General features: G+C 42.2%; 1 protein-coding gene across 1 annotated transcript in view; it reads left to right on the top strand.

The window, feature by feature from the left end:
- The window catches only part of abcc8 (ATP-binding cassette, sub-family C (CFTR/MRP), member 8), a 73463-nt gene that overhangs the window by 17663 nt on the left and 30645 nt on the right, over nucleotides 1-25155 (top strand). Inside the window, exons 6-17 of the mRNA XM_030054093.1 lie at nucleotides 561-803; nucleotides 4570-4779; nucleotides 6443-6607; nucleotides 7198-7353; nucleotides 12011-12145; nucleotides 14179-14341; nucleotides 15631-15671; nucleotides 17376-17521; nucleotides 21544-21658; nucleotides 21889-22059; nucleotides 23429-23501; nucleotides 23631-23736. Coding sequence (XP_029909953.1) covers nucleotides 561-803; nucleotides 4570-4779; nucleotides 6443-6607; nucleotides 7198-7353; nucleotides 12011-12145; nucleotides 14179-14341; nucleotides 15631-15671; nucleotides 17376-17521; nucleotides 21544-21658; nucleotides 21889-22059; nucleotides 23429-23501; nucleotides 23631-23736 — 1724 coding nt within the window. The remainder of the gene's footprint in view (nucleotides 1-560; nucleotides 804-4569; nucleotides 4780-6442; nucleotides 6608-7197; nucleotides 7354-12010; nucleotides 12146-14178; nucleotides 14342-15630; nucleotides 15672-17375; nucleotides 17522-21543; nucleotides 21659-21888; nucleotides 22060-23428; nucleotides 23502-23630; nucleotides 23737-25155) is intronic.

The raw sequence follows: 25155 nt of genomic DNA, 5'->3' as shown, positions 1-25155 counted from the left end.
GAGAGATTTCAGGGCAATTGGACGATAAAGTATTATCAGATCATCTTACATCACATGGCATTGTGTTGTTTTGTGTCATATTGTATTGTATCATTGCATTCTTTTCTCCAACTTCATGTGTAATGGTTGCGGATGTGAACAGTAATTATTGCTTTTTTAAAAATACCACAGTAGCACATATAAAATGGGGAAAGTTTGCCAGTATGAGGTCAGGCAAACTATAATTTCTACACAATAGAGGCAGTTTATCTGCCAGCAGCAGCAGAGTGTGCAGTGTATTGTGGCTTTCATATTTGGTGTGCAGCAAATGAGTATGTCTCTGTAGCTCTTGTCAGAGTTGGGTTGATGTCTTTGTGTTACTGGAAGTTTAATCAGGGGTTGTATGTTCAGTATTTCTGTGTGTTAACGTGATGGAGATTGTGTGCATGTGTCTTGTGTCTTTCCTGCATTTTAAATCAACACAGAGGCCAGAGGATTCACTTAATGATAGTTTTTACTTCTCTTTCTCTCTCTCTCTCTCTCTCTCTCTCTCTCTCTTTCTCTCTCTCTCTCTCTCGCAGCGCTACATGTGTTTTGCCAACCCGACGGAGGTGAAGCCTCCCGAGGATCTGCAGGACCTGGGGGTTCGTTTCCTGCAGCCATTTGTCAACCTGCTTTCCAAGGCCACCTACTGGTGGATGAACACCTTCATTACCTCTGCTCACAGACGACCTATCGACCTCAAGGTTATTGGCAAGCTGCCCATCGCAATGAGAGCCCTGACCAACTACCTGAAACTGCGCAAGGCCTTCGAGGCCCAGAGGGTAAGAAGATTTACTGAAAGTCCAAGGTGTTTCTTTCTGTTCAAAATGTCTTCATCAGGTTTTCATATAGTGAGCTATAAGCGACAAGTAATAAAAATCATCAGTGCCAACTATCATCACTGTTTGCATGACATGTATTTGAGTGAATGTGGCCAGTATGGAAGGATGTGACAAGCTACAAAAAAACATGAAACCAAACGAAGAAAAAAAAATGCTTTTTATCCATTTGCATAACCAATGCTAGTAAAGATGATTATACATAAGCAGTATGAGCTGCATCACACCAGCCGCCACATGCAAAGAAACAGTTAAAGGCTGATTTTTGCTTGCTGAGCCTTCTGTCCGTACTTTATGTTCATGTCATTCATATTTGTGCACATTTTCAGAAAACTTATAGATTCGGATGAAACAGAGCTGTTCTACCATTAATCGCTGGGCTGTGTAGCCAATAGTTCAAGTGAGACACAAGGAAGAAATTTCTCTCATCGGTAATAATAAAGAAAAAAGTTCTCCATCCTCATGTCGTGATGTATTTAATGGCCTCGTGGACCACCGCTGTCTACAGCGCCACCTCTTTTTTGCCTCTTTGTAGCAGGTCCATTATTACGACCTCCTCCGCTGTGGAAACGTTTGACTCTGAGCTGCCCTCTAGTGGATTTATTGCGTAACATCCCCGCCAACATGAAGGATGCATGGAAGTCTGTGGGCAGTGAGTTACATCGTTTGAACGGACGTATTTATTTTTTTACGCAAAAGGAGCAAAAAATGAGCCATAACACCTTCATCGTGGAATAAAAGGGAACAGGTTAAATCAGGTTGTTTTGTGAGATTTATGTGCCAGTCAGAAACATCATTCTGTTTGCATCATTATAAATAAATAATAACTGGTGTGACGGCAGAAAGTAACAGCAACGTAAGAGGCTCTGTATTCTTCAAAGGGGTGATACTGAGCTGTTGGCGTGTTTCTGGTCCGCATGTTATTTTGAGATATTTGGGCAAGTTGGATTACAACATGGGAAAAAAGACTGTATTCTTTCTCTGAAGTGATTGCCATCAGGGGATCAGCTTGGATCTTGCACTCACAGATACAAACGAGGTTTTCAGTGTTTATGTAAGAGTTTAGAGTGCAGTTTATTTCTGGTCTCCTTGCATTTTGTTCGAATTTGTTTGCCCGTTTAACCGGCTGTCTCTTCTGTTTGCAATGTTTTAATTATCGTCCGAACTCAGTCTGACGTACGTGATGCGATCTGGGAACTTTTTTTTAAAATCCTGCTCAAAAAAACAAAAAAAACAGATCTGCTTTCTGTCCCATGATGACTCATTCATTCTTCACAGAAATGATGATTCAGTAACATGAAGACACTATCATATCATCTTTGAACTCATGCACACACACACACGCACACGCACACGCACACACACAGTCGTGTTTCCATCACTTTAGAGGACATTACATTGACTTACATTTATTTCCTGAAGACTTAACCCTGACCCTAACCTTAACCTAACCCTAAAGTTAACTTACCTTTAAATCAAATCTTCAACCTTACATTAATGGTTTTATCTAAGGGGGCGTGATTTTTGTCCCAAATTTTGTCTATACTGTCTCTCTCTCTTTTTTTCTTTCTCTTTCTCTTTCTAATGTTTCTATTCCCTTAATTGCACCCAGTATCTTTGCACTTTCATTTGGGAAATCATACATGCTGAACATCACATTGTTTGGCTCCTCCGTTATAACTTCAGCACTTGAAATACGCATAAAATGAGACAGCTACTGTTTGAAAAAAGCATCACCTACTCTTACAAAAACATTGAACATATATTCAATATGATTAGACCAGATCCTCTACACTACAGGGATACTGAATAATGACTACAAGTCATATGTTGTTGGGTTTTTTCAATACAGCTCTCAAAATGTATAGCTCTCATCGGCAAGATGAAATGTGCAAAATTTATTCCCTGATCTTTATGCTAATGCAATGTGTTAGTAGAGAGCACAGCCATTCATCCTGCTGTTTTTTTCCACCCCGCTCACAGAGCAGCTCTCCTGCCCTGAGGCGCTCGTCTGTTTGTCTTATTGATACAGACCAGACAGGAGATTTTTCTTTATTTCTCTCCCTCGTCTCTCCCTTCTTCCTCCTTCCCTCTTTCTCTTTCTTTCTGTATGTTTCTTTTCGTCTCTCCCTCTCTGTCTTTCGGAGAACGTGTCAGGGGTCAGAGGTGAACGGCCACGACAGGGTCGTTGTTTTCCAGTGTTTAGGAGGTCACCGAGATTCGTCACTGTTGCGTGTGTGTCCGGTGTGAACGCAACCCTGCTTCCTTCCGGCAGGAGAGAGTAGATGAGAGAGATGGAGGGATCCCAGCGGAGAGGTGGGGGGGCAGGCGGGAGGGGGGGCATTTAGAGGAGAGCTACGAGGCGCAGGGTCATTCCCATTGTACTGTGAACGAGGCGACATCCCGACCCCTGTGGGGGTGAAAGCACTACACTTCATGGGAAGTTAGTTTCACTCTGTTTGCGGGAGTGAAAAGTCCTTCTTTGAACCCAAGGTAGAGAGCTGGATGGATGTGTGTGTGTTTGTGTGTGTGTGTGTGTGTGTGTGTATATATGTGTGTGAGAGAGAGAGTGTGTGTGTGTGTGTGTGTGTGTGTGTTTGATGATCCATGTTTCGTATGAAGGGCAAGGTTGAATATGAGCTCACATGGAAAGAGTCACGTCTGTCCTCACAGCCCTGAGAGTGGCTTAGTCATATTCACAGAGACAGCAAACACACACACACACTCACACACACACACAAACACAGAGGATGATCTTTGAGTGCACTGTGACGTTCCAGATGTTTCCTCTGATCATCGCTAACTCACTCACAGATCCAAGCTGCTGTTTTTTTTTTTTTTTTTTTTTTTTTTAAGAAATGTACTTGACTTTTGACATTAAAAATGAAATACCATTATCATTGGCTGTTCCAGTTGTTCTGAGTTTACTGGAAAGTCTCAGTGATCTTCAGTGCCCAGAAAAGCTGTAACCTGTTTTCCCTTGTTTTTTAACTTAATTGATCAGCATCACTTTTCATTGTGCGAAGCATCCTGCATCATTAGTGACGGAGCAGCAGTTCAGCACGCCTGACTGAGCTCCGCTGTGAAACTTAATTAGCGCCAAAGCTCATGATGCAGCAGTGGTGCGCTCTGAGAATCTCTCCAGACTTCTTTCTCTAAACGTCTGTCGCAGTTGTGGGATGGTTCCCGATTTAACCCTTTGAAACCTGCATCGACGTCACATTTCTTGTGGTTGAATGCTCGTGAAAGCCAGGCTGTGTAGAGGCGCCTTTTACAGACATTTAATAATGGAAATGCACCAGTTTTTGTCCATGCAGTTACTTTCCTCTGCTCAGCAAGCTTTTATTATGTGACCTACTTTGACTGTTTATGCTACCAGCCTGTCTCCACTGTGAATTAGCTGTACAGTGTTTGATATTATGAGTCAATGTGCGTCCATAAAAATGGAAATGCTGCCTTATCCTTGACAACAGCTTTCTTCATCGCACTAATAGAAAAGATCTAATCAATTCCCAGCATGTTGGTGATTAGTATCTGTACTTTATAATAACTGATTTAAAATCCATTAGCACCGAGTGGTACTCAGATAGGCAGTATTTAGCAAATCACATGATTCACCATCCAAATTTGGCTATGACAATTCATGTCTCTTAAATCTGTTCACTCCAGTTCGACACCCCGATGTGTTTCAGCCTCTGAACCGCAGCAGTTTCCTTTTACCTCCCCTCAGAGGCCGCAGGGCACAGCGCCCCAGGGACCAAAGTGGATCTGGCGAGCGCTGCGGAAAGCGTTTGGCAAGCCGCTCATCCTCAGCATCACATTCCGCTTCCTGGCCGACCTGCTGGGCTTCGCCGGTCCTCTCTGCATCTCCGGCATCGTCCACCACATCAGCAAGGACAACCGCACCATCCAGCCACCGGTGAGAGTGCAGTGGTCATGCCAAAAGCACCATAGCAGGCAGTATAGGACAGCAGTATAGTAATGATAACATGTATGTGTATCCCTTTTATTACCCCACTGAATGATCTCACATTACATAAGAATTACACAAGAAGACAGAGAGGAAGAGAGTGAAAATGAGAAAAAAAGTGTGTGTGTGTGTGTGTGTGTGTGTGTGTGTGTGTGTGTGTGTGAGTGAAACCATACTGTGTCATGAGCCAAAATATTACATTTTTTCCCCTCGCTGACAGCTTGAGCTATTTTCATCTCCTTACAATAAAAAAACTGCTGTTTCAGTTTTGGTTTCCAGTGAAGCTCCACATTCTGGCTTGTGACCAAGACTGCAAATCTTTGTCATAATTTACCTATCGTGCTTCACTCTTCTGACCAGGGGACCAGTGATGTTACTACCACATGACAGCATGTATCAGTCAAAGCCTCGATATAACAAAGTATCTGTTTTCATACTGAAACTAGATCAGAGAGCCTGACTCGCTAGTGAAACTGTGTTATCTGCTACAGCCAGTCTTTACCTGCATTTGACTGCAGACGGACAGAGTGCTGCAGTTACAAACATGTATAAAGACTTAGAAAAGTTTAATAGCTATTGGCTGGTGTTAGAGGTTTGAGCAAGTGTTAAAGTGGTGATAGTATTTATTTTATCAAAATGTCACGTAGAAGTGGAGATGTAGACTGAGACAGATATTAAACACAGAGACAGAAGAATACAGCTTCAACAAAATACACGACTGAGATGTTTCATGCCTCCCTCCTGCCTTCCAGAGGTCACAGATTTTGATGAGACATTTATAATGCCCTCTCTCCCCGGCACACGTCCTGACAGGGAACTAATTTAAGCGCCATAAAATATTTATGAGTCTTGCTGCTAGTGGCGCTGTCTCAGTTTCTCAGATTCCACACAGGGCAGAGTCCCATATCAGACAGCAACGCAGACAACTGTAAGAATAACGCCTCAATTATTTGTTTGAAAGTCACCGAGTGATGGGGAGGAATATCAGATGTTAATTTTGAAATGGTAGAGGACTCTATCTTTCTCAGGCACTCGAGGGAAACTCTTGACAGTGGGTTAGTTTGGAGAGAGGAGTAAAAGATGACCTTTTGGGAAACAAATAAAAGATGTAAACATGATGTCACTTTAATGAAATGACACTGGCCCGGGGCGAGATAGAGAGAATTTGATCCACAAAGTGTGAAGGAGGAGAGGAAGTGTTTCGTCTGAGAGACGGTCTGCAGCGGAGAAATTTCATGGACGACATGTGGAGTTTGGACAGATTTCAAATCAATAATTAATGAAATCATATTAGAATTTATTACTTTCTGTGGGATTAATTACTCTTCCAGGGAGACAGCATATCCATTTCTCCACCTCCTGTCACTGAACCCTCCAATCTAATTTGAGTTTGGGTGCCCTGTTCTGAAACTGAAACGGTACATTTTAACTGGATACTTTTGTCCAGCCATTTGAAGTGATGAACAGACGCTGAATTAGTTGAAATTCATTCACATCATTGGCTCAGTGACCTCGCCGAATTTCCTGCCTGCCTCGCTCCTGAGAGAATGATGATCTGGTCGATATCTGTATCCCCCCCCCCGCCCCCCCTCCCCTCCCTCTGTGCTTCCAGATGAAATTGCTGGGGATCTATTTCATTTCCTCCAAAGAGTTCCTGGAGAATGCGTATGTGCTGGCGGTGCTGCTGTTCTTCGCCCTGCTCCTGCAGAGAACTTTCCTCCAGGCCTCCTATTATGTTGCCATTGAGACGGGCATCAACCTGCGCGGGGCCATACAGGTAATAATGTTTTAGAATAACATCAGCAATTCCTCCGTGAAATTACTTGAAGTTTTTGCCTTTGATTAGAGGAACAGGTCACCCCAAAATGGTATATTCTCAAAAAAATTTACTCACCCTGATTTCTTTTGAATGTGCAACGAAAATGTTCAGCCCTCAATAGAGTACATAGATTTACGACGCATTGCACATACAACTGGAGTGTCAAGATTATACTGCACAAACTGCACAAAGAGCTTTATGATTTGAAACAGGTGTTTTCTTATCCTTCTCGCTTCTTGAAGTCGCCGATCTACTCCAATGTAACAGGAGTGGCTACAGACTTGGAACCTTTGTTCTCTATGAGACATGCAATTAAAACTTAAATACTTATATACAGTATAGTTTTTGGGTGAACTTTTCCTTTAATAAGTGAATTTTGTTGCTTTCAGCCTGCACAGTTCACATCATAGTGCACAAGTACGTTTTGAATCGATTAATCAATAGATGTTCTCAGCAGCCACCCTGATCCATGCTTTTATTTTGTAGTATCACACATCATATTGATCTGTGTTTATGAATGAATCCTAATGTGTCCGCCATCTCTGCAGACAAAGATCTACAACAAGATCATGCGTCTGTGCACCTCCAACATGTCGATGGGTGAACTAACGGTTGCTCAGATCTGCAATCTGGTTGCCATAGATACCAACCAACTCATGTGGTTCTTCTTCCTCTGTCCCAACCTGTGGGCCATGCCAGTGCAGGTGAGACACGTAGTTTGGTTTTGATGCTTTCCTCTTCTCATATTTATTTGTTGGGTTTTGCCTTGGCTTATGTAGTGCTGCTTTGTGTTAAACTGCATTTCACTGTATGTGTCGTTTACATTGCTTTCACTGTATTGCATATCGTATCGAATTAACTGCATTATGTTGCATTCTGCTGTGCCACATTGTGCTACATAGCGTTGTGCGTTGTGTCTTGTCTTTCTTGCGGTGTTGTGTTGTGTATCATGTTGTTGTGGCGTGCTTTGCTCTGGTCTGTTCTAATCAGACTCATAAGATAAGCTTGTTATATTCTATATTTCTATACATGCTTCTATGGAAAGTAAAGGATTCTGTTCAGATTGAGAAATGGTTAAAAGCAGAGAGGCCTGACAAGTGCTAAAGTCCCTGCAGGGGTGAGAATGGATTTACTAGAGATGTGTGCAGCATATTGCAAACCAATGACCTTCATGCTTTGCAAAACTGTCTCATAACCTGAATGAATAATTAATGTCATAGTAATCAGTGGTGTTTCTCCTATAGTTTTAAATCCTCACAAGAAATAAGGGGTGAAAATGACCATTCTAGCAATTAAGGGGAATTTCAGATATAGCAACCCCTGGAGGTTAATTAGTTGCTCAACAAATGAAGTTTTTTTAGGGAACATGCTTATATTATGTGCTTGCGTCTGAAAATTTCTATGTTCTTTGTCTACCAAAGCTTTTTCCAGGGTCACTGTTTGCTCCTTTGCTAGTTCTTTATTACCTGGCACTGTGTGACTTTGTTTCTGCCTCGATCATTTCGGACATAGCAAATACACAAACATGAACTTGACTGAAATACTTGAGAAAGTTTTTGTGGATTCGCTGCGTCTTTGTTTTGTTCATTTATTTACAGTACATGCAAGTCAGGGCGCATGAAGATCAAAGAGGTAACTGTAACCTACAGGGCAACCAGAAATAGCTAGGACAACACTTCAGGGCAACAGGAGCAGCAACAGCGGCAGCAACGAAGGTGGCTGAGGAAATATGATACTGATAGTTAGATATAAGATCAGTGTTTCCTCTGTAATTTCATGTGATAACAGGTGATAATCTTATTTTTTTCCTGATTTGTTACTGTTTGAGTCTAAGTCATGTTTCAAATTGAAGTTCTACTGCTAAAAAGGTTTATAATCATAGTAATTACATCTAAAACATCTGGACTACACTTATTTCAGTTTTAGATAAGAGTAAGACTACCTTTGCTGTGGTGGTGCACCAGAGTTAAATGAAAATGAATGCACTGAGAATATCAACACACGGACAAGCTGTTTGATCGGTCATGAAGCTGCACTGTAGATAACTTCTAACAAGCTCAGCAAGCCTAACCTTGAAACGATTCATTTTAGAAAGTGCTGATGATAAGCTGTTAGCGCAGAGATGTGGGCACAGGCAATGAGCTGGAAAAAGAAATAGAGATGCTCTTGCAAAAGGCAGCACAGCCAATCGGTATGTTTTGGATCATTTACACATGGTTGGTAGTAAAAAAAAAAAAAAAAAAAAAGTAGAAGCTTGTGAACACTGCAGAGTCCAGTGCAGCCAATGCAGCACTTGATTCTTCCTGCAAATGTGTGCTTTTGGTTGGACAGACCTGCTGAGAGTTGTGCAGCAATTACACCATGCCCTTTGGTGCTATGCTGTAGTACTAATATACTGCTTCCATTTTTGTTTGGCTGGGTTTTCTGTTGTGTGTTATTCATGCTGACATATTGTTATAGTCTCTGCTGGCACCTCATATTGGATTTGGAATAGAGTTTTGTCTTTCCTCTCTGCATCAGTGAACACTGTGCCAAGGCCTTGTTTCTCTCCTGCATGATAAGGCTCAACACAGTGTCCGCATGAGCAATATACACTCAGTGGCCACTTTATCAGGTCCACCTGCACAAACTAATACAATCCAGCAGAAATGTTCTGCCATAAATTTTCATTTTCTGATGCCTGTAATGCTCAGGTTTTCTTTTTGTCACAGTAATAGAGGTGTTCATTCAATCCTGTGTTTGGCATTGAGCTCATAGTTAGTGCTGCTGGACTGGACTGCATTTTATTGAGAGCTGTTTCCAATATTCTGTCCCCCTTTATGTATATGAATTGGGAGGACAAAAAATTAGAAATATAATGGAGTCCAGTACAAGACCTAGGCAAACTACAACATCAATAATAAACACAGAATCAAATTTACACATTCTCCACAATGTCAACAAAAACTGAACATTATAAACTTTCTTAAAATGTTGAATTTATGGCAGAGCTGTTGCATTGAACTGTGTTAGACTGTACAGGTGGACCTGATTGAAGTGTATTTATAGGACCTGTGCATGTCCAGATTTTTCAAGCAGCAGTGTCCTTCATCTTAAATTATTCTCATCCACTTAAGCTTACTTGCAATGCTGTCGTAATGGGACTCTTTGCCTCATTGAATTTTAAATGTAGGCCCATAGATTGTAGTGTTTGGGTTTAAAGGCATAATCATGCCAACAGTGCTTCTGCTTTTGGTATAGCTGACAGGTGCCATTCTGTCTAACAAGCTTCCCATATTTGCAATAGTAGCACTAACCCCTTTGGTTCAGGATGCACACAGCAGGATGAGAGCTGGCTGTTTTAAATCCTTCAGCAGCCGCAGCGGTATAATCCAGGCTGGCGCCTTTATTCCTGTGGATCTGAGCTGCATTAGTATTCTCTTGCTGCACCGACCTGTCCAACTCTGCTCTATCACATACTGGCCCTTCTTTGCTGCATCCTGCCCTCATGACATGTGTCAATGAGTTTCTGGAGAGTACCTCCACACCTCTGAAATGTGTCTGTGGGTTTTCTGTTGCTCTTTACCTTTGCAGTGGTTTCAGTTTATCTTGGAAGCAGCAGGCGAAAGTAATCCCTGTGGCTGAATTATTAAACTGCTACATGGCTTTTGGGGAGTTTAGCCTGTTATTTAATCAATGGATTTGTCTTTGGAGATAGCAACAGTCCACTATCCCAATTTTCATCACTGTTGAAGTCCATTATGAATGAGCAGCACAAAAATCTACACTAAAGCTGTTGAAGGAAGACAGCTGGTTTGTGATTTAAAGTGCTTGCTTTGTTCTCTTATTCTGTCTGTTTTGCCAGTCTGTCTGCTAAGCAAGGTGTACAGGTTTAGATGCTCTTCATTAAAATTAACCAACCCTCCAGGCTTAGAGCTGCTACAAGTTCTCATTTTCTCAGTTTTACCATAACGCTTGCCTTATACCCAGTCATTACTTAACATACTGAATGCTAAAGTGTTAGCACCTGCAACAGGCAGGACTATCTACCAGAAACATGCAGGTAATTTTGGTACTAATCCTCTTATCACACACTGGGTGTGGTGACCACTGGCCAGACTCATCAAGGAAGCAGCTCTGATGAATTAGAGGTGTCTGGTGGTTTATACAGTGAGGTTTTTTTTTTACACAGCACACTGCTCAGTTCAGTGCGATTCATGTGAGAAGCTGAAAGAGACTGTGTGGAAGTTTGGAGCTTGACTCTAAAAATGTAGTCACAGTTATATAATGACTCCTTGATATGTTTTCTAACCAGCTCCCTACATGCTCCCCAAGGTAGAGAGATGTTGCTGGTGAGAGACTCATTAAGAAGAGAGGATAAACCTGTCCTGCAGATATAACATGTCCCATATGTGTAACATCAGCACGTCCCACTGATGACATGTCTGCACCCCCTTTTCCCTCTTTCACCCCTCCCTGACAGCGTCCCCGCTGGCACACAAGAGTGATAGACTGAGGAGCAAGCTTGTAAGGGTAAAATGTCACATCCGTCTCCATCTGTGTGTATGTGTGTGTGTGTGTGTGTGTGTGTGTGAGTGTGTGTGTATGTGTGTGTGTGTGCGCCCTCCCGGGGATGTTTGAATCACACATGGGTGCAGCGGATGCCAGAGAAAGCGGGTAGCAGGACAGGAGCCAAGGCCAGGTGGAAATACGATGCATTCATCTCTTGGGCACACTCATGTTGCAGGGGACTGTTATTTGGAGGCTATTAAACAGCCTGGCTGCTTGATGGGGACGGACAATAAATAAATGCAGCCAGGCTAAATGGATATCACTATGCATCATGCGCATGAGGAGCACATTCATTTATTTAGTATCAGTTCATTAGTGAAGCAGACGACGATCTATTTCTGACTAATAGTCTTGAAAAGTCCAACAGGCTGTAGATGGATGCTGCTTTGCAAAGTGCTTTCCTTGTAAACACGGGTGAATGTGGTTGAATGCCAAGTCAAAATGAAATCATATTTTTTATGCACATCACACGTCAGTGGTGGTTGCGAGGTAGTACATGCCTCTCCCTGGTCGATTGTAATTCACTCCACATGAAACACGGTAATCTCCTTTGTTTAGCATATATTACACATGAGGGTGGTCTACAAGCGAGCATTTGTAGTGTATGGCTGTACGTGGCTTTAATGATAAGTCCCTGAAATTCCACTGCATGCATACGAATGTTCTCCTGATGCACAAGGTGCGCATAAAGCGGTGGTTGTAACTCAAGACCGCCTATCGGAGAATTTTTACTCAGCATTCTTGCCACAAGGTCAGTATCTGATCTCTCGTCTCTCTCTTTCTCTTTCAACTGCCCTTCCCTGCTCTCAGATCATCGTGGGAGTGATCCTGCTCTACTATCTGTTGGGAATCAGTGCCTTGATTGGGGCCACAGTCATCGCTGTTTTAGCCCCTGTTCAGTACTTTGTGGCCACAAAACTGTCCCAAGCACAAAAGAGCACACTGGTGAGTATCACTGTTGGCTTTTTAGACAGACTTCTGTTGATGTGCAGTTGTTTTGATCTGTGAGACCGTTTTTACACCAAGCCAGCAGGGTTTACACCTTTTCCCAATATAAAAAGGCAGGTGACACTTTTACATTAACAGGTCCCAGACCACATATTCCACCTCTAGGTTAGCATCTGGCACAGTCTTCCAGCTTTACTGAAATGCAGCATTTTCTCATTCTGCCCTGGTAGTTTTTCATTACAAGTTCACTGTGAGCATCAGAGTCACATCCAAAACGTAGTGCTTTATTGATAATTTAGGGCTGGGCAATATATTGGTATTATATTTGAAATTGTGATGAGACTAGATATTGTCTCAGATTTTGGATAATATCATGATACGGCATAAATGTTACAAATGTTACAGTTTCCATCACTGCATCACAGTAATGAAATGCAGTTTTCTGCACTTCTCAATCTGTTGTAGCTGCTCTGATTCGATGAAAGGACTAGATGTTGCAATCCCTAGTGTTTGCACCACTTCTGATTCCATGGAATCAGAAGTGGTGGTGTCATGGCATTAGGCTAATGCTTCACAGAGATTAGGACTGCCTACATGAAATGTTAAGCACGTTCTCTATCATTTCACCTATGCAGGTTGCAAAGCGGTAGGTGACCTGCTTACACAGCTATGCCAATTGGAGCCAAAGCTGATAATTACTATTGCAGAGTTAACAATGTAGGAATAAAATGTTGGGTTAACCCATTCAGACTGAGCCCAAGTCACATTTCCGGCACTGTGTTTGGGCCTTGACTAATCTTCTGCAGAGATTAGTCAAGGACACCAAGCAGAACTTCATGGCAGATGGTTTCGGTCAATATTGATTTGTCCACATCACATCCACTAGTGGCAATGAGGTGCATGTAATGTTTGTGTTGAATCACGATGCTACCTGCTCTTTCTATGTCTCGTGTGCACACAAGCACTCGGCTGGACAACTGAAATAATGTTTATTGTCTCCTCTGTGAATAATGGCTTTGATTTATACGGGTAGAGGGGACAGAACCATTTGTCTTTATTCACACACAATATGTTAGTCTTGCAAAGTGCTTTTATATTTTCCTCTTTCCAGTGCCCCTAAAGCTACTGTTTAATAAGACTACCCATTCATCTGTAGCTGCAATTGCACACAGATAATAGAATCATGTTTCAGATGATTGTGTTTATGTTGCCCTCTGGTAGCCCTCTTGCAGTACATCTTTGCAGATGAGAATGTTAAGTGTGTGTGTGTGTGTGTGTGTGTGTGTGTGTGTGTGTAAGCAGTTACCAAGTCATCGATGTCTTCTGTCCTTGATGCGTTAAACGTTCTCATTCTATTACTACAGGAATACTTCACCCACAAACTATCAATCACTCTGAGTTGTCTTGGATGTCCAATGAAAAAAAAATGAATTGGATGGAGTTGACAAACAGCAGCAAAAAAGATCAGAAACTGTTCATCACAGATTCTTCATGCAACGTAATCCAGGTTTTGACTCCTCATTCATAAGATTCACACATCCCACTGATTGGGACGCTTCATTCAGTGAAGTGGCTGAAGCATCAGTGTTGAGTGGGATTCCTGGTGAATGAACAAGCTAGTGAAGATGCACGCCGGTCGCAGATAGGTGTGCATCTTGCAGGTGTGCTTGTGGATCAGCTATTTTCCAGAAGTGGTGAATGGAGAGTTATTTGGATTACACGTCATGAATTATACACTACATGGTTTGAGAATTTGAAACTGATGTTTTTATCCTTTTTGCTGCTGGTAGTCAGAGTTGCTGTTCAATCCCATTGATCAATACCACTGTTTGAAGCTGATCCATCTCAAGTTGCTGATCAACCCCATTCTAACAGAAATATTTAGTGTTTGAAGTCATCTCCCTGACACGTGACCGTAAAACTTTTTTTTAGTCAGACATTCAAGACAACTCAATTGTTGCGGTACAAAATCTCCAGTTTTGGGGTGACGTGTTCCTTTAATGTAAACAAAGCCCGTCTTCCTCATTTAGGAATACTCCAGTGAGCGTCTAAAGAAAACAAACGAGTTACTGCGGGGCATCAAGCTGCTGAAACTCTACGCCTGGGAAAACATTTTCTGTGACAGTGTGGAAGAGACGCGGGTCAAGGAGCTCACCAGCCTGCAGGCCTTCGCTCTCTACACCTCCATCTCTAGTAAGGCGCTTTGTTTTCTGTGCCTACAGGATCTAGTCAGACTGTGCAGTCATGAAACAGACCAGATTCACACCCAGGACTCCCATGGCACTTATTAAGGTTTAAAATTGTGATTCTGTCTAACTGTTGAAGCAAACTTTTATGTGCATTTTTATCATGCTGCAAAAAATAACATGCTTTTTGTTTTGTTTCCATCAGTGGATTTGAACAGGATAAATTGGCTTTCTGAATGTAGAAAGTAGCCCCATCAGAAAACAAGAAAAGTAGAGTTTATTGTATCACATTATAGCAGTGGTAACTTATTTGATGAGTGCATCCAGCTCTATTCTGTGTTTCTAATTCAATACATGAACATTTGTATAGAAATACATGGATAAAAATGTTGTAGATGTTTTCTGCATTGGCATGATAGCCACGCCTAGTAATAATTCTTGCTGACAGTCAGCTGATACATGCTGCTACATAGTTGAGAATCAGCAGTGGACTATCAAAATAAAGTGATACCCCATAATTTACTACCTGCTAAGCCTTTTATATCCACTCTACTGCTCACATACATGCAGAGCGTGACAATTTCAGTGCAATAGATTCAATTCATACTGAAGCTCAGAGGCTGCCGGAGCCCTGATGATCTAGTCCTCTGCAGCCGTGCTCTCTGTTGTCAGTATCACATGACATTACAGGCAAAATGATTTACATTCATGGATAGTATTTTCCCAGGGAATACTCGTTCCATAAAGATTTTTTTTTTTTTACTAAATAATATTCACCAGCTAAAATGTTTGTCAGTGTCAGTGCACTGAAGTAGTAAATGTTGATGAGTACAGACGGTGCTATGTATGCGATCTGGTCCACATTTTGAGCCATGCCAGTGATTTTGGATAAAAAGGCTTTAAGACGTGGATCAAAGGGACAGCTGTGTGTATCTATTTGCAGTCCAGAGAGAGAGGGAGTAAGAGTTACATAACAACGTCACAGCGCTGAGGCTCCTTCACTGCACCGGCTGTGCTTGGCTCTTACAGAACAAATGTTGTACAACAGAAAGACTATTTCTCTAAACAAAACATTCTGCTTTTACTCTAGCTATTACTTTATCACATTTTGATTTACTAGTGCTGTTTTATGAGAATGTCATATAGGATTTTATTATTAGGGTCTTCACAAAAACCCACAGCTGTTCTGCACAATATATTGTTTATGTTCACTGTGCAAACTGGAAAAAAAAAACATCAGTATCTTGCAGCTCATGTGTCTCAAACAGTACTGTGTGTTTCTTCTCTGCTTTTCAGTTTTCATGAATGCAGCCATTCCCATCGCGGCTGTGTTGACGGTGAGTCAGTCTCATTCCTCCTGTTAACTCTGTCAAATGTTTTGCCACTCACTATGTGCCACTCACTGTACCCACCGTCATATTTAACATTTATCATGTTCTCATCTTAAAATAAAAGGTGCAGTACACTTGCACACCCTAAATAAGGGTCTGCAAATCACTTTGGCTGGTTGGCTGGAGTTAATCAATTAAGTGGGTGTACATCCTGTCCCCGTCTCCCCTGTGTAAAGGACAGACCGACCAGTATCAGCCGTTCAGTCTGCTGACAAACCAAAGCACCAGCGTGGCCGTAAGATGTCCAGTGACATTTCACAGGGACACATCCAAAGATTTTCTGACAGCGCCTCACTAAATCCTGTCCGTATTTATAGCAGCCCTTCTCTGCTGTACAGCTGAGTGGTGATAAATTTGAGATGGCAGACAGAGACCAAGTAGAGGGTCGAACAAAAAGACAAAAGGCGTCCGGTCAAATGTGTCTTTGATTGATTTGTCTGTCATGCCGCTCCGCCCCACAATGTCGCTGCTCGTTCCCTCCCACCTCAAATTGGTGTTACCCTCAGCAGGATGAATGATTGTCAGCCAAATCAAAAGTTATGAGTTCAAAACTTCAGGTTCATCCCCCTGATTTGCTAAGGCAGGCAGGCGCAAACCAGCTGCATGCTCTAAAAAAATAAAGGGCACAGCTATTACCAATTTAGCATGGGGTTCAGCAACAGCCGACATTTAAATGAGCTCTGCCGAAGTTTGGAGGCGCTGGATAGTAAAACATGAACGTCTAGTTTGTTATCAAGTATAAAACAAAATTGATCTATTGCCTCTGAATAATCCAATCCAAATGATTAAATGTATCTTGTACTTTTTGTGCAAAAGTATAGCCTACAGTAATAACACAGAATTCCTGTTGTAGATTTTATTTTAAATAATCCTTAAAAAAGTCAGGAGAAAAAAATCACTCAAGCCCTGGTACGCCTGGCCATAGAGGGTCTGCCGTGCTCCTCCACTGCTTCCTCTGCATCATCATCATCCTCATCATCACGCTCTTTGCGTTGATCCATAGGCGAGTATTGTGCAGCATGCAGCAAACAGCGGCGATGCCCTCCACAGATTGTACAGTGGCTCCACCTGTGCAGTCGAGGCAGCAGCACAGCGACTTAAAACCACTACATTTCTCTTTCGTCATAATGTTGGCATTGTTGTGTCGCTGCTCCCTGGCTAACAGGATTTGGCAGAGGTGTTAGCAGCCAGGAGTGTGACATGTACGCTCAGTCACCTCATGAAATGAAATAAAATAGATTACAAACAGGTGATGTAATCCCTACCTCTGACTGATGGGGAGAAAATGTCACTCAGTGTGAATTGACTTTATTAAAACAAGCTGCCAGTAGATTTTTAAAAATAATATTCATGTTTGTGCCTAAATTAAAAACATAAGCTGCTCTTCTTTTAGTAAATCAAGTGAAAGGTGCTATTGTAATAATTAGAAGAAATTCCTGCTTCATTGTTGTGCTCTCTGGCTGTCACACCTTAAATGTACGTATTCATCAGGTCTAAGGCACTAAGTGTTTGTACCGTGACGTCCACTTTCACCCACAGAATCAATCCACACACCCTCCATAAATCAAATATAGTAAATCGGGGGCCTCTGTCTAACTCTGGGCTATTGAGTTGACCCTCAGTCATTGTTTCCTCGCTCTCATCCCGTAGACTTTTGTGGTCCATGTGCACATCTCCGAGGACGCCGACCTGTCCCCCGCCGTGGCCTTTGCCTCTTTGTCCCTCTTTCACATCCTGGTCACGCCGCTCTTCCTGCTCTCCAGTGTGGTGCGCTCCACCGTCAAGGCTCTGGTCAGGTGAGAAACCAGTTTGAACTCATTCAAATGCGAGGACCTTCATTCATCACCTTCACAGGGATCGTCATAAAATCCCATTAGGGATTCAGTACAATACAGTTTCATTCACCTGTGCAAAAACTCTGAAATGCTTCACTTCACTAGCAGTTAATTGGGAGTATATTCTGGTTAACCCATGCTGAGTGGGTCAGAAAATATTTGAAATTGTCATGAGGAGAGAATAAATAGGAGTGGAGCTAAAACAACAGAAACAAATGAGAAGTGAAGAGTGGTTTGATTAAACTGGATGAAGCACTTGGCCCTCAGGTAATATCGGTCAAGAAGACGCATTCTGGGATTTCGGTGACAAAGTGCCTCACTGTTCTTTAACTACACCGGCTTCTAATAATGAAATGTCTCTCGCTAATGCAGTGATTTATTTGTTGACAATTAGTCTGGCAGTGGAGACGTCCATTATAATGAGCCTGTTACAGAGGAGAGCCTCTCTCCCACACAAGCCATTAACTCTCCATCCTGTCGCCCTCGCGGCTGCTCACGCTGTTACCACTCATGGATCGAAGTGATGCTGTTCTACATCTATTTTTATTTCACCTGTGCAAGGCAATGATGATGCAAATTATCGACATATAGGCTTGTTGACTAAACTCGCTGTCTAAAGGAGTTAGTTACTGAGTGAACTCAGAAAAGGCACATTAGCAAACCAGTCATTAGCAAAAAGATGTTGAATCAAGTTATTGCTTCATACCACTTACAGGAGCATGAAAGTCCCCTTGATAATGTCTCATAAAATCAATGAGGCAGAGCTAATTTGTCTAAGTTGAGGCTGATTATGTGCATAGAGCTATAACCTGTACAGGCGGGGAGGGAAAAGCTGCCGTTTTATATCCCATTTTAGTGTATCTCTCTCTGTGTACCTCTTAGAAATGATCAGCCTCGGGAGGTCTAATGGGTAGAGGATAATGTGACACCAGAGCTACACTATTAATATGTGTCAGCTCTTCACCTGCAAACTCTTTTATCATTGGCGTAAGTGTCTAACTTTAGGCACTTAAGCCAATGATAGGATGAAAGGAGTGCCTAACATTTCTCTTCATTCATTCATTCATTTATTCTGTATTTGTCGGGGACAGCGCACCGTTCTAAAAGTTTTGCATCAGAGCAAAGAGCTGCTGTTCATCTGAAGTTCCCATTAAAAACATAAAAACAGTTACATACACAAAACACAACAGGAAATAACTATAATAATTATAATAGCTGTGCAATAAAATACGTTATGAAGGCAACAGATACTATAAATCAAATATTCATCAAGGCGTGATTGGGTGATTTTTAGCCACGTTTTTAGGTTTTTCTTGAAAAAGCTGAAAATGTGTCAGTGTCTCTGCAGGTATTGCCTTCCGCTTCCTAACAGCCTTAACCCTTAGATGCATACGTGGGGTCAAAAATGACCCCGGAGGTGGTTTTTTTGAAATATCTTAGTCATTTTAAATTTTTATCATTTAATCTTCCATGTATTCCTCAAATAGGTTGTCTTTGACATGAGGCCATTTGGATTTGTATCTAATTGTTATATTTTTTAAGTAATTGCATTTTTTATATCAATACCCCACTCTTCCATACGTGGGGTCAAAAATGACCCCAAGCATTTTCTATGGAATTTCAAGGGTTAACCCTAAGAACCTTTGATTTTTATCAACTGTGAATGTCAGGTATACATCTAGTGTTGATCCACACATCTAATGCCAGCAGTCTCACCACCCTGAAGGTTATTTTTACACAGCAACATACATGTAAGTATTATCATCATTTTTATACCTCAGAATATATATATGATGACTGGATGGTAACCCACGCCTACAAACCTACATCACTAAAGCAATGGGAAGGTGTAGAATGACAAAAGCTGCAATCCAGCCACAGGAGAGAAGCAGACAGGGCCAGCAGAAGAGAAAGAGGTGTAAGATATGTCCAAGAAACAAAGATCGCAAAGCCAGCTATAGTGTTGGAAATGCAGTGACCCTGTGTGCAGCGCTCACTGCCACAAACAAGTAGTTTGTAACAGCTGCTCACAGTGAGAAGAGAGATGACACGCGTGTGTGTGTACATATGTGTGGACGTGCATAGACAGACAGACAGACGGACACACAAACAATGAATGTTGATGTTTTGATAGCTGCATTGATAGCAATATTTTGATCAAATGAAAGAAGGTGATAAATCAGGGCTATTCAACTTAAGATGGCTCAGGGGCCACTCAGCAAAATTCAGCTGTGTCCAAGGGCCGCAAACTAAACATGTCTGTCCTGTTTTGGACGTTTAAACTATAATTTTGTCAAATGAATGAAACATACAGAAAACAGCTACATTTCCATCCAAGGCCAAACCTCACTGAATAAAAGATTGTTATGCAGTGATTAATGATGAAATGATCAGGTTACAACAAAATGAGGCTTTATTCCCAAAAAGATTAGATAGAATCATAACATTTTTATTTTATGATAGTGGGGGGCCGCATAAAAATGATGTACAGGCTGCATGTGGCCCCTGGGCCATGGGTTGAGTAGCCCTGTGATTAATGAACGTGTAAAACATGAAATTATTCTTGTGTTGACCAAAATATAATAAGAATCATTATTTTAAAACCAAAATGAAGAAATATTGCATTAAACACATTGTTTCTAATAGGGATAATTTTTGGATGTTTACTTTTTTTGACCTATTTAAAATATGTTTTTTGATAAAATGTTTATTAAAGTGATAAATGGACATGTCAAATATGAAATAATTCTTTTGTTGACTAAAATACAATAAAAATCATCATCTTTAACCAAAATGACAGACATTTCTGAAGTTTACAGCGTAAAACCCATTCATTTCAATTGGGGTCATTTTTGACCCCACTCATGGAAGAGTGTAGGGTTTGGTGAGCCATGCATCTAAGGGTTAACAGGAAAAGTCGACCAAAGATTTACCAAAAGAGACTTTTCTTGCTTGGAAGAGCAAGATCAGATCAAGACGTTGGTCCTTGACAGAATTAGACTTTGCTTCATAAAGGGTGGTGATCCAAGATCGGTCCTCTTTTAAATCTGCCTGTGATCTGTTGAGATTCCCACACAAGCACTGATACACTTTGCCAAACACGGACATTTCTTTAAAATAATACTAACAGTTTAGATCATTTTGATTTAGCAGCTCATCTTACGTAAACATTTCCACACTAGGAAATGTTTCTGTAGAGCGGACAAAAACCACGCGCTCTGTTGCACTCTATTCGAAATGCAAGGCTGGCTCAGCAAACATCTTCACCCATTTAGTTGGCATTGTATATCACTGTGACATTATTTTCGATATTGATGTTTTACGAGCTGTTGCGGACCATTGAAGCGCTTGTGGTATTGATATAACGATCGCCGCCTGTTGGCTGCAGCACACAGGGTCCTCGGTCCGCTCCGCCCTACCTCGACCTGTCCTCAGTTCAAGGGTCAGCTTGTTTCGGAGTACTTTGAGGCAACTGGAGATGTACTGCAAGTATCAGTAGAGGGAAGCATTTGTTCTCTTTTTGAAAGTGTAACAGAAGGAGAAAAGTGATTTAATTCGGAAATATAGTGCAGAGTGAGTGTGTTTGTGTGTGTGTGTGTGTGTGTGTGTGTGTTTGTGTTTGTGTGTGAAAGAGAGGAGGCAGAGAAAGATATGAAGGCTCAGTCTCAGTGTCTCATGTTCTATTGATTTAACCGGCGCTGTTATCTTTACGTGAGAATGAACTAATTTAATGTCTGTATCCACCGTGTGCATTATCGACACCTAATCGTTGTAGCTGTGTCTGTTCTTTGGGTGAATCGATGCAGCATTTGGTTTGTTGTTCAGACTTTCCTCAACATCTTCTCTAACCCTTGTTCCTGGTCGGGGTGAAGGGTGAAGTGAAGGGTGAAAAAAGGTCAATCAAAAATCCGGTGTAATATTTATTTGGTTGGAAAGTCTGTTGATAATTTTCTCCTCCTTTTTTCTCTCTTCACTCTCTGCAGCGTTCAGAAGCTTAGCGAATTTTTCTCCAGCGATGAGATTGGAGATGAGCAGGAGCCCAGAGCCACCATACGCTCAGGTTCCAGCAATCACAACCAAAACAAGTACCAGGCTGTGGTACGTACACACACACACACACACACCACAGGAACATCTTTCTTTTGTCAGTTTGCTTTAGACAGCAGGATCTGTAGAGCTTAAGCACCAGAGTTTGTCATTTATATCTCACCTTATAACTCCTGCATTGATGTCATCCTCCCTCCACCTCGTCCTCGCTCACACCCCCTCGTCTCCCTCACCGCACCGCTCTGTAACTGGTGCCTCTGGTTTATGCAACCCTCCTCTAGTCGTCCTCTAAGCCTTTCCCTCCCCTCTCCCTCTCTTCCCGACGCCCGCAGCCCCTCAAGGTGGTAAACAGGAAGCGCCCCCCGAGGGACGACTGGAACAACTACAGCTCTCAGGGGGAGCACGAGGGAGATGGACCCCCTCAGGATCTGGACCATGACATTTGTATCAAGGTGAGGACGAGAAAGAGAGAGATGTGACCGTAGATGTGCACGGATCAAAAGAATAAAGAGCAGCCACAGCGGCCCTGAGGCGACTCTGTGCGATTGAGCAGCCGGAGACGCTGGCTTTGTAGCAGCTCTAAAAATAAAATCTCACAAAAGTTCAACAGATTTCAAATCTCGCAGCCAGCTTGCAGGTCACATACACAAGCGCAGAGATTTCACAGTAGGTTTCACTTTCCGTTCCCCATAGGTAGAGCCAGTGTGCCAGTCTTGCATAGAAAATGAACAGCGCACGTGGGATGTTGTGTACCGTTTTACATCTAAATGTCCTCTGCAAATGATGCAGGCGCCTCTTTGGCTAGTGAAGCTGCATTATCCCTTCAAGATGAAGATGAAGTCTTTAAACTTTAAAATGGGGCATTTATATAGTGCATTTGTAGTCTACTGAATACTGTCTACTCAAAGGGTTTCCTATATTCAGCCGTTCACTCACATATTCATACAGTGATGATGGAGGCTGCAATGCAAAGCGCCCACTTATTCATCAGGAGCAGTGAGAGCTCCAGTGTTGCTCAGTGACACTTTGAGATGCCTCACTGACCCTTTAAAAATGTTGAAGTGTGATTACTGTATAATCAGTGTAATTACAGTGTCATTTTTTTAAAAAAAAAGAAAAGCTGCAGTTTTGAGATGCATCACCTCGCCATGTTTTGTCAAACTCAAACAATTATGGCCTTTAATAACTTAACTGTTGCATGAATGACAATAAAATAACTAGACAGCTCAGCCAACGCCATGCAATTCTCCAGATATGCCGCTAAACTATGCAATTGAACTTTTGTCCCTTCTTACTTTTCATGCTTGTAATTAAAAGTTATGTGTGTGGTTGATTTAGTGAGTATTTCTGTTGGATTATTTCTGAGTTATGCACATTTTTGTTATAAGCTACACCGACTGTTACACTCCCTTTTGGCCAATCAGCGTGAAAGGTTAATCATCTCTTCCTTGCAGCAAGACTAAGCTTTCCACAAAGTTTTGCCATGTTACTTGAATCCATTTGGAGGTTATATGTCTCCGTGGGAACAGCAACGCCCACCACCATGACCCCTTTTTAAAATTCATGCAGCGTGAAAAGCTGATCGGCTCTTTCTTAGCCGAAGACAAACCTTTCCACAACGATCTGTGCCCGTCCAATCATAGATTTTTGAAATGTCCTGCTAACAAAGAGACAAATAAACAGATGGAATGGGGTGAAAACATAGCCCTGTCCACCCTGCATGGCCGTTGTAATTATGTGTAGATGTGGGTATGTATACTGTGAGTTATGTGTGTTTAATGTCTGCTCTGGCTGTGTGTGTGTGTGCCGTGATTTCTCCAGATAACCTGCGGCTATTTCACCTGGACCGATGGACCGCCGACGCTGTCCAACGTGGACATCAAGATTCCTTTTGGTGAGCGTCAGTGTGAATGTCCACTTCGTTTGTCCTCGCTTTATTTCTCCGTCACACTTTCATCATCTTTTTCTGCCCCCTTCACATTTTCCTCTCTGCCGTTCCCCCTCTCTCTCACAAATCTCTCAGGTCAGCTGACCATGATTGTGGGCCAGGTGGGTTGTGGGAAGTCATCTCTGCTGCTGGCGGCGCTGGGAGAGATGCAGAGAGTGTCAGGGACGGTCACCTGGAACAGGTCAGTCAGCTGAGTGGAGACTAGAAATATCTGTCTGTGTAGTCAAAAGTATAATTTTCACTGGAAAGAAAGAAAAGCTTTGGGGGAAGAGACGATCCTCCTGAAATTCCAGTGATTTTCTTAGTGTTTGCCCATTGTCATAATCGATTCTGATTAAAATAGCATTGCTTTTTAAAATAGATATGTGTGCTTTTTGAGTTTGCCTGTGTGAGTCTCACTTGGCCCTGTTGGATTATACTGGAAAACAGCGCTCCCTGCAGACTGTGGGGAACGCCGCTTTTCAGTGAAATAACAAATGAAATTTTCATCAGAATTGATCAGCGTGATAGAAAAAAAAAAAAAAAAAAAAAAGCTCCACTGTCTTTGGTTTATTTTTTTGTTTTGATCTTTTTTTAAACTGTGCTTCAGTGTCACTTATTCTTTGTTGTGCTACTGTGTGTGTGTGTGTGTGTGTGCATGAGGGGTTACCCTCAGCGAGGAAACGCCAGTCTCCAGCTAACAAAACTTACATACCAGTCAAACCAGTATATCAACCACCTCCATTTATTCTGGCCAGTTAAGAAGCAACATGACATTTTTACCACCTCCATCACAGAATCAAATATATTTTCTATAGTTGCTCTTCCAGTGTAATTCAGTTCAGAGGTGAAAGGTTAATTGGAAATGAATTGCCTCCCATGGAAAGCCGGGTCAATATCATGGCGGGTTTTTGCCCTTACAAGCATTGTGGCATTCTGGGTATTGCCTGGCCTGGTGCTGCTGGTAATTGGTGTGTCAGGAAAGGCTGGTTATCTTTATTTATGTGTTCGAGGCAGCGATAACTTCTTTATCCCTGACTGGGTAATGTAATCAGCATCAAAACAAGCTCGCCGTATTCCCGCTTACCGTGGCATGGCAAAGTAACGTAACTGGATTTGTAGGTTCCTTAGATGGAGCTGATTTTGCAGTTTGGTTTTATGGGCGGGAGACGGAGCGTGCAGGAGGAGAGCTCAGTGTTGAGGAATGGAGCGAATGGAGCATGCACCCGCTCAATCAGTGGCCTCGAATCGGTTCAATATGAAGAAAACACACGAGAAAACATCCCAACACCTGGGATTTGTAAGTGGTTCATTATTGTCGGTGTCTGTTTGTGTTTAATGTTAATTTGTTTGAGCTGCTGCACTGGGTAAGTCCCTCCTCAGATTGGCGGGACGGGGTATAATTTGAAAACGACCCACGTGTCCGAGCCGAAAGCCAGACTAAAACATTTGGAGCTCACTGCCTGGACAAACACATCCGTCTTCCTCGCGCTTTGTAACCTCTTGAGTTTCGCTGAGGCTTAATCCGCCCGGCCGATGTTGCCAGCCTGTCACCGGTGTGCGCAAATATCAACTCAGCGGTGGCAAAAAGGCAGAGAGCGTTTGAAATAGCGCGGCTGAA

This window comes from Myripristis murdjan, chromosome 6, assembly GCF_902150065.1.
Source record: "Myripristis murdjan chromosome 6, fMyrMur1.1, whole genome shotgun sequence".
Lineage (NCBI taxonomy): Eukaryota > Metazoa > Chordata > Actinopteri > Holocentriformes > Holocentridae > Myripristis > Myripristis murdjan.
Note: the sequence above shows the minus strand (reverse complement) of the source record. Positions and strands in the feature narration are given on the sequence as shown.